Source organism: Hesperophylax consimilis, chromosome 19 (assembly GCF_061612785.1).
Source record: "Hesperophylax consimilis isolate HC1 chromosome 19, BYU_Hcon_1.0, whole genome shotgun sequence".
Lineage (NCBI taxonomy): Eukaryota > Metazoa > Arthropoda > Insecta > Trichoptera > Limnephilidae > Hesperophylax > Hesperophylax consimilis.
In genome coordinates this window covers 22,916,536-22,927,065 of record NC_142854.1, presented here as the reverse complement: position 1 = coordinate 22,927,065, position 10,530 = coordinate 22,916,536, and the positions used below count along the sequence as shown (strand labels likewise).

Sequence of the window (10,530 nt, the reverse complement as noted above, 5' to 3'; positions counted from 1 at the left end):
TTTCGAGCACGGAGATCGCAGATATTTCTTTATTCAGCGACGCACGTCCTCCCCCGTCCAGATATAGCGGTACACTGATTAGTAACGGAGGCGCGGGGTGGGGTACAGCTGACGAACAGTGACAAACACGGTCACAATTTTAATTACCGCTTTGGCGGAAGACGACAGCGATTTTTTCTGGACAAAAACAAAATCTCAATTCTTTCTATGATACAGTAACTTTAAAAATAAATTAAACACCAATAAATATGCAAAATTAGTTGTACATTCAGGTCGATTAATGAATGTAGTGATTTTACTAGTGTACAATGTTCTTATTTATTGATCAATTTACCGGTCCCTCATTTACACGGGGAAGGTAATGAGATTTTAGCATGTTTTTTGTATACCATAAAGTTATTAAGTAACAAATGCCTAATCCGGTAAATACTACTTTTTCCTTTTTTAAATAACTACATTTTCCAATAAAACTTTCTTGAAAAACATTATTTTTCATATGACTTTTTTGCAAGAACATGCGATTTGAACGAAACGGCGGAATGACCCTAACATATAATAATTTTGTCAACTGAAATAGAAAAAAATATTTTGGATTTTTTATATGTTGTGCCTGCATTCTGTGTAGATCAAATCAAGTTGAGTGATATTTTGACTTTATATTTATTTTTCTGCAATTGTTTTAATAGTCGTTTCCTGCACTATTTTCATGTATAATTTCGTAAATATTTTTTATATATATGTATGTAAAAGCCTTAATAGGCGTGAAATAAATAAATAAATAAATAAATAAATAATGATTTTTAGACGGTTTAGGACTATTAAAAAAATTTAGACCGTTCGGCGCTATAAGGCAGGAAAAAAAGCTTTCAAAGTTTGAACCCAAGTCTTGCATTTGTGTCTGTAAAAATGTTGATTTTCATGCGAACGTGATACTTTACGCAGATATTAGAAAATAATTCTAAGAAAGTTTCCAAAATAGCAGTCCGTTCTGCATAAAGTAGCATTTGCGAAAAAATTATCATTCTTACGGGCATATTCGAGGCTTGGGTTTGAACTTTGAAAGACGGTTTCTCGGGCTCTGTGGCGCCGAACGGTTTAAAATTTTGGAATCGTACTGATTATCAACGTGCTTTTTTTTCAAAAAAAAAACATCAAAAATGTCACCGGAGACCATCATTTTATTTGCATTTTTTTCTCCAAATAATGTCGGAAATCGCCGGCTGAAGTAAGTCAAGGATGTTTATATTGTAATGGTATTGTGTATTCTGTATTAGTTGTATTCTTTTAAGTTTACAAGTTTTATTCTTTTTTTTCTTATAAGTTGTATTCTTTAAAAAAAATTGGAATATTGCCTATATGTTCTTCAATCAATCTTTTAATAATGTTAAATATTTTTTGTTTCCTTCATTGTTTGGATACAGTGAAATATGGTTAAATGCTTGTATTGCCTGGTATATGTGGTGTCTTTGTCCAAAGCTTGTGTTTACCGTCGGAGTTTTTATGCTTTTTTGTGCGCTTGTCTAACTGGTCTATTAATTATAGTTTTTGTTTGTTGAAATTTAGTTTTTTGGTCAAAAATGTTTTTTATGTATAATAGCATTGTCAGCACTGACATTATTTCATTTATTAACTGTTGTAATGTCATCCGATTTCAGAGAAATGCGCATGTGTCCGCGTGTGTTCGTGATTGCCACCAAATAGATTGATAATTATTTTTGGTGATAATATGCATTCGCATTGTCGCAATTTGAAAAAAAACGGGGCTTGATTATATGAAAAAAAGAGGTAAAAGCCAAACTACTTTTTTGGAGCTGACGGCGGCTGACGGCATCAACTTAGAGCTAAATTAAGCTCCAAAGGAGTCGAGTTGGCAACACTGCTAATATTGCGCTGCGATTAGAATGCATGAGAAATGTCCAGGATTGCCGATGCATAAATTCTAAATTACCCACGATAGATGTTAAAAATCTCCAAACTGCGGAGAAATAAGTTTCATATGTAATTGTACCTCCAAAATTAAACAAAATTCTATTAAAATTAGCAATTATTTTTTTATTATCTAGTAATTTTCGGATTTTCTCTCCGACTATAAAAATAGAAATTTGTTGGAAAATTAACGAAAGTATAGTACATTGTTATTATTGTGAATATTTTTTCGCTGTGGTAGGATTATCAAGAAATGTCCAGAATTCACTCATTTTCCATACAAAAGATTCTCCTCAGAAAATACCCAATTATTGAAAAATCTTAGAAATTCCCTGTGAATTGGGGAATTCTTCACGGATTGGCAACCCTGGAAATGTCAGAAGTTCTAGGTATTTTCTAGGGTGGTTTGAACTGCAGCTGATTGCGGTTCCGGTTACCGAAGAGCGATTTGGAACCGGTTCTCGATGGCAGGATAGTTAGATGTTATTCTGATATTGGCGTTTAGGTTTTGGAAAATTTTAACCGAGGAAATAGGGCTTGAAAATCTCTGGATCCTGTTCCCCATTATTATTTCAATATAGGGTAAGGAATACAATAAGGAACATGGGAGAAAAATATTATTACTTATATTATTTTATATATTTATAATACTTTATTTCTGACGATATTGAAATTTCGTTCAGGTGACTTATCTAGGATATTATCATGGGAAAATCAATAACCAACCACCGAAATTATGATAATGTTTTATAAATACTATTACAACTCTTTGAGTTAAAGTTTTGAAAGTACATGTTTTTATTACATATGGTTTATTATTTATAATGTCAAATTATGGAAGGTAAAGTAACTTTTTTTAACAGAAATTTATGAATCTTGTGTCAAAAACACGCTGTTCGGGAAATCGGGTATTTTGAATATTTCCGGATGCATTCTAATTATTATTAAACATTATTTATAACATAAATGAAATATAAAGATTATGTTTACTTAGCTTTCGCTTTGACTTTGATAATGTTTATTTTATTTTATTAATACATGATTTAGAGGGTACATATGGTTTTTGTGATATTTCACCCTCCATGCTAGGGATGACCCTGTGTTATGGCGGGTGAATTTTACAGTTTGTACAGAATCTATACATTGCTATAATATAAAAAAGAAAAATAAGAAAAATGATATAAAGCTAGTTTGGGTTGCAAAAAGAGAATGGAGAAGTTAGAGACTTATAAGAAGATGAAAAATTTGAGAAATTATTAGTAAATAGATCACACTTATTAATTGTGTACATACTATACCGCTAAGTTAGGGAATAAGGATATATTATGTTTCGTCTGAAAGGTGATTAAATTGGTAAAGTGTAGAATGAATGGGTATTGTAGTTGTAATGTATTCCGTGTGTAAGGATCCATTTCGTTATTTGTTTTTTAAAGGAATGGGGTGGACTCACGGTTTTTAGGTTTTCAGGGATAAGGTTAAAGATTTTAGGAGCTAGGAAGAAAAATTGTCTTTGAGATGACGTGGTAAGTAGTGAAGGTACTTTGTAGTGACCGTTGGTTGTTGTTCTGGTGGTGTAGTTGTGTTCTAAAAGAATGTGTATGTTTATGTTTATGGTCGATGACTTTTTGGAATAATTTGGAAGCGCTTATTAGATTTTTGGATAAAACCGCAAAGCGTGGTTTTGCCTCTTTCAACCGTAATACAAAAATTAAAAAGAAATAATGAGTTTTAGCAATCGGTTTTGTTCAGGAGTTAACTAAATGGATAAATGTAATCGACTGCGGAAATATCGGAATTTTTACAAGTCGGTCCAATTCAATAAAAAATAACTCGTTAGATGCGGACATTTTACAACTAGTTTTTAAATGACCCCACAATGCTTCGATATTGCTAATTTTCTTTCTTTCTCGGGCGTATCCGACTTCTTCCACTATTCACTACTGTATACCACAATGTTACTGTTGAAAAACTTATGATAAAAAAAACTTATAACTTATTTAACTTACTTAACATCGTCTTTAATTCGACTTATTAATATGGCGTTAAGTATTCCTTGGGCGTCCCCGACTTCTTCTATTCTCCAAACACTCCTGGCACTAATAAGAACAAACGTTGAAATTTTCAGCGATATCGGTCTATTACTTTTCGAGTTTTGCAAGTGTAAACAAACGCATAATGATTTTTTACATATAAACAAGATTATCACAATAAAAAACACTGGTAATTAAGTTAGAAGGTCATTGATAAAAAATAAATAAAAATTAACTGAAGTTCGTCATGTCATTAGAAAAATAACCGGTTCCTCAGTCGGCGGACAAAGTAACCGGTACAGAAATCAACCACCTCTATTGTCAAATTTATTTCAAATTTGACATTAGATTAAAAAGGTCATGGTTAATTATTTTGTTAACGCTTTGACAAGTTAACTAGAAATAGTTTAAACATAATTTCATTGATTTAAACACGGTTCTTATTTACTACGGAATTATTTGTAGTGAAAGAACTTAATATTAAGTTCATTTGACAAACATAACCTCACTATGTGCCAAAATAACTTTTTATTGAAGTTTATAAATAAAAAATGACGAACATTGTAAAGTTTTGGAATCTAGGAAGAATGTTGTATGATAATTCTAATAAAATTCAACAATATCTTTCAAAATTACATAGTTTTGAAGATGTTCCCATCACGAAAGAAAGTCTCGCAAATACTGAAGGAAAAAATCTTCCACAAATAAGGAATACACTTTTAACCATCGAACACGAGCCAGTGTATACTGCAGGTTAGTTTTGTTTGGCAAACTTGTCGAATTTCGCTGCATGCAAAGGCTTTTAAAATAAGCAACACTTGATTTCAAACTTAAATATCTAGTGGAGACAACTATTTACGTCGGGGGTTTATAACACGTCGAAACGTGTTCCTCTAAAGCAGGGTACTCACCAAGAGTGTAGCATGTAACGTAACTGATACTGTATCAATCTGCAAGTGGGTACGGCTCGTCCACGGTAACCGCGTATTCAGCCACGAGCTCCGTTTTAATTAGAGCATTGGGAGCGTTAGAGGTCCATTAGAGGTTAAAAAGTTGAACCTATTTTTCTGCTTCATGTCTCATCTAAATATAATACATCAATGAGGTTTAGGTGTTAGTTATTTTATTTATGCATATTTCCTAACATTCAAACATAACTTTGATTGAGAAAAAATGGAACTTTAATGCATCATTAACCATCTCTCCTGACTTAAATTGTTGTTTTTTAGAGGCTGGTATGGGTACCGCCGCCCCGGGAACCATTTATTGGATAACCAACACCTCTACCATTGGTCACCTCGAGTGGTTCGTTATGTTTTGTGATTTAGCAGACGCGCCCGGTTTCATCAGGTGAGGTGTGTTAGGATGCGCCTACCCTCCCGCTGCGCGAGGGAGACCCTTTGGCCTCTCTAACTGGTCTCTCGACCAATCTCCTTCGGCCGCAGCGGGAGGGACATATTGATGATCCCTAGATTCCTATCCTCCTTCCTTTCCTTAAAAATACCCTTCCACACAGCATCCCTAAAGATGACATAGGCCTTGAGGGAAATTATTTTACTGCATGGGGTTAGTGTAAAAAAAAAATCTAATTAGGTTGAAACCAAGCACAAACTCCAACGGCTCGGAGGGCTTTGAAGCAGAGAATTTACGGTTATCTCGAGAGTATTTCCTCCTGGGGTAAAAATAATCTCGTCGAATTTAATGTTTCAAAGACCCAATCCTGTCTGATTACGTCTAAAAGGGATCCAAATGATAATCTAGTCTCCTTCAACGGAAGCAATCTTCCGAACAGGCCTTCCATTGATATGCTTGGTGTAACTATAAGTGACCAGCTCAGGTACGGGGGCTTCATCGAAGCCAGAGTAAAGTTGGCCTCTCAGAAGCTGGGCGTACTGTACAGGGCCCGCAGATACTTTAATAGTACACAACTGCTGACCCTGTACAAATCGCAAGTGCGCCCTACTGTCTAATTTGACAGCCATCTCTGGTCCGGAGCCCCTAAATACCTGAAAAAAACCCTTGACTCTGTGCAAAAACGGGCGGTCCGTTTGATAGATTCCCCAATCTTAACAAACGGACTGCAATCTTTAGAGCACAGGCGTCAGGTAGGTATGCTGTCCTTGTTCTATCGGTATTACAATGGAAGATGCTCTGAGGAACTAGCGTCATTGATCCCTTCGGCACCGGTGCGTAGTCGGGATACACGCCAAACGCGCGCCCAACATTTGTACACGGTTGATATTTGTCACATGAGAACGGGTCGCTTCTACGATTCGTTCTTAAGTTCAACAGCTCGGCTGTGGAACGAACTGCCGGCCTCTGTGTTTCCTCCCTCCTACAACATGGGACTCTTCAAGACCCATGTTCACTCATTCCTCTCCACACAGCATCCCCAAAGATGACATAGGCCCTGAGGGAAATTATTTTCTTCAGGGCCTCCTGTGTGGAGTTAATATAAAAAATAAAAAAAAAGCGACAGCGTAAATTTTTAAATGTACATCAATTTCCTTGGTCATAAATACACAATTTAATTAGGTGTACTAAATAAACATTCAAACTAACCATCATGCTAAACTTGAGTGACAACTCCTTGCGTCATCCACTTGTCATACATACTCTTCAATTATTTCGATTCTTAACACACTTTGGTAATTATTTCTCTAACCACCGCACTTTTCGGTACAGATTATCGAGACTTCACTTTGTTTCAACAATTACTACTAGAAACAACTATTAACATGCACAAAATAGGTTATTGGGTTCATAGTTTGAATTGATTAAGTGATATACGCTTATTTAGATTGAAATGAAACTTTCGTAAGTATCAGTTCTTACAAAAAAAGTCCAAAATAGCCGCAAGTGGATCATTTTATAAGTAAATTTTTTAACTTTGATTATTATATTATAATAATAATGGATTTATAATGCATCTTTTACCATCTATCCCGATGTAAACCGTCATTTTTTTGTAGTAATTAAGGCAATGCCATACGTAGTAATGCAAAATCATGTGTTTTTGGTTTGAAAATTTGGTCGACTAGAAATTTTTCAGATGCTTTAATTAAATACTGCGAGTAGAATACATCTTGGCCTTTGTAATAATCGAGTATTTTTTAGATAAGCCTTTTTATAAGCCCAGAAAAAAATAATGTATAAGGCGTATGAAAACTGCTTTAAAGTTCAAAATCTCCTACTTACGAACCCATTTTCGGTTATAATTTTATTGTATAATGTGGCACATTAAGTTATTTATAAAATTATCGAAAAAAAATGAAATATTTATGCCTGAAGATCCACAAAATAAAATAAAAGGCACTTTTGGCCATGTTTTTTTCTTGCATGAATCAAAACAGGCGGATGGTGTTAAGCGGGAATTTAAACTTTATCGCCATCAACGTAAGGGTTGTTATTGATAGCGGCTCAATTTAAAATATTACACGACGTAGTGCATCGCCTTAAGTTGAAACGAAGTGTAATTTTTATAATCGTTAGTGAAATATTTACCAAAACGATTTTATTTTTTATCTTTGACAGTACTGCGTATACACTGACGTCAGAAGAGATAGACTTGCCTTAAATTGAAATCCGGGTATAATTTCGATAAGTATTGCTGCTAGTAGGGTTTGAGATTGCTTTGTATAATCTACGACATCAGTTGTATTTTGAACGCCGAAGAGTGGACATTAAAATTACGAGACCCTGCAAAGAAAAGTAACGTTCGCTAAAGTGGGGTAACGATTTGCAGCACACTTTTCTACGCAGGATCTGAATTTTAGTTCATAAAATAATCGCCTGGTTTAGTGATGCTAAAAGTGAGTGTGTTGGGGAAATTATAACACATTTGTAAAAGTGTTTCAACTAAATAGTGTAAAAAAATATTAAAATTTGGAAACAAGCACGAACTTTTGTTTACCCAATTTGGAATATGTAATAAAGTTTTTTACGCAGCCAGCAATTTGAACGCTATTGTAAAAGGAAGTAGTAATTCATAAGCAGATTTTATTTTCGCACACTAAATGCGAGGTACCTGTATAATTTCAGATTCATTTATTGACAATTCACAGAGACACAACCACGCCATATCCCCTGCTCAGCGTAACTTGAGTTGTTCACCTCGCCCTTATGGGCAGCTCTGTCTATTCCTTCCCTCTGAGTGAAATTTTTTATGTAGCACCTGCCCCAGCTAGAAAAGAATCTACTATTGAAATTCACGCACACTTTGTAACATGGCTTAATTAACTGAAGTTAAAAAGTTCTTGCCGCGTCGATATAGTCCGTGAATGTGTTGATCACTTCCAAATTAACAACTCACAACGTTATCTATTAATATATCTTCATTCTGTTTAACTTTTCCAGGACTGCGAGATTGTCTTTCCATCTTCGAGCAAAACAAACTGCGATCCCTGGGGGCACAGTTCCGGCAAGTGAACAGGGGTGGTCTGGCCACCTTCCACGGACCCGGACAGATCACCGCCTATCCGGTGCTGAACCTGCGACACTTCAAGCCCAGCATCAAGGGATTTGTTTGTCGCTTGGAGCAGACCGCCATCGATACTTGCAATGAGTTTGGTTAGTACAATGAATAGATAATATACACTAGAAATGCTTTTCATACCTATACTACCTATAATCGCCTCCCAAATTTAATTTTATAGCTTTTAATAATCTTCCACAGGGATACACAAGTATTCGATGCCCAACGATTAACTCCCGTTAACAGCCGGGCGAAAGAGTTACCACTCAATTCATCAAGACTTTAAATGTGACGGAGCAATTAATAAATTTGGTAGTCTCAATGTCACTTGTGTCAGACATTTTGTGTCAACGCATGTGCTTTAGATCAATGCTAGAAATAAAACAGTTAACAAAAAATTACAGATACATCAGTTACGAGTGTGGGTATGAAGTGGTGGCCACTTGGGTATTGTGATTTCTGTATCAACATGTACGGACGGTGAACAACAAGTTGTTCATGACGTAAATACCCAACATCAGTATCGGATAATTGCGTATTCCTTTGAAGGAAGGACCTTACACTCGCCTGACATTGTATCGCCATCCCATTTGAATTTAATAAAGATGATAAAACACAGTTTTCTGTAGGAAATTTAATTAGCCCTATTGTCCAGAATTTTGCATCACGAAACTCACAACTCAGTTCTAAGTTTTTTGGGATTAGCCCTTTGTTGCTATAAACAACTGGACTGTCTTAAATATTTCCTTCTCTTGGATTTAAAAAAAAATGTATTTTAGGCATCTGAGCCTAATTCCCAGCAAGGTGAGACATTGATAACATTATGGTCGAGTGGGTTCGATTCCTAGTTGTGACCGTTTTTATTTTCTGTTTCTTGTTCTGTTTCATGTTTCATTTAGATTTACTATTATTACCTTCTTCTCTAATGATAACTACCTTCAAAATAGTTGAAAGAAAAAGTTGTTCCTGCACATCTAAACCATTGAAAAAAAAAAATTTAACCAAAAGGTTTAAAATTACTCCACCAATTTCTATCAAGCATCAAATCAAATAGCATTAAATCTTCACCAGTTTTAATTCAGATCTGAAAGGGTCAAGGATTTTTTCTAATATTTTAATGCTATTCTTTTAAATTTCAGGAATTATCGCCGAGCGGTCCCCAAACACTGGAGTTTGGGTGCAAAACAATAAGATATGTGCAATTGGTGTGCATGTTTCTAGAGGAGTGACCACGCACGGTCTAGCGATAAACTGTTGCACAGATCTCAAATGGTTTGAGCACATAGTCCCTTGTGGCATAAAGGGAAAGGGCGTTACATCTGTCTCAGAAGAACTGGCAAAAACCACGACAATTGAGACAGTTTTGCCAATCTTTAAAAACTGTTTTGAAAACGTCTTTGACTGTCATTTGGTTGAAATGACTGATGAAGAGAAGAATTCTATTTTAGAAGCTGTTAAAAGTTGATCTTTATGATTTTTTAGTATAATTTAATTTTTTTTTCTTCTGTTTTTGATGTATTTGTTGTTCTGTTTTTATATGAATACCGCACAAGAGTCCTAACTGCTCCACACTGTCTGAAGCCAGTGTAACTATGGCATCCTCGATTGGGGTATGTCGTGAGGCTGAAAGTAATAGGAAGGGAAAGAGGAAGGTGGGAGAGTACCTAACTATTCAGATGTGGTCACCAATCACGGCTAAACTATTTCAAGCAACGTTTCAATTCGAATGCTGTGGTCTTACACCAGTGCAATACTGATAGTATCTTTCACTCTGGAACATGCCGCAAGTATGCTGTATATTATTTTTAATGAAATAACACAAATTTGGATTTGAACCCGCGATCTCTAGCTTGCCAGTCGAGAACCTTACCACTCGACCATGGAGTAGGCACTTACTGCTAATTTTTAGCTCAATGCCCTGATGGGCTTTTACTTGATTTTTACGTTACAAATGATTTGAAGGTGTCCACTGACTCTGCATACTTATTTCCCTCCTTTAGCATTCTTTGCAATGAAGAGTACATGCGGTAGTTAGTCCCAGAATTTCTGCATTGAAATAAATCCTGACTTCTAGCATTACGTAGTGGAATCAGAAAGCTT

The 10,530-nt window shown here is 35.4% G+C and overlaps 1 protein-coding gene across 1 annotated transcript; it reads left to right on the top strand.

Annotated features, from left to right (window-relative positions):
• Positions 1–4,507: 4,507 nt before the first annotated feature.
• Positions 4,508–9,895, top strand: LOC149415016 (octanoyl-[acyl-carrier-protein]:protein N-octanoyltransferase LIPT2, mitochondrial-like). The gene is made up of 3 exons (XM_089642975.1): positions 4,508–4,709; positions 8,313–8,525; positions 9,570–9,895. Exons 1-3 carry the CDS (start codon positions 4,508–4,510, stop codon positions 9,893–9,895), a joined length of 741 nt encoding a protein of 246 aa, XP_089499101.1.
• The last annotated feature ends 635 nt before the right edge of the window (positions 9,896–10,530 follow it).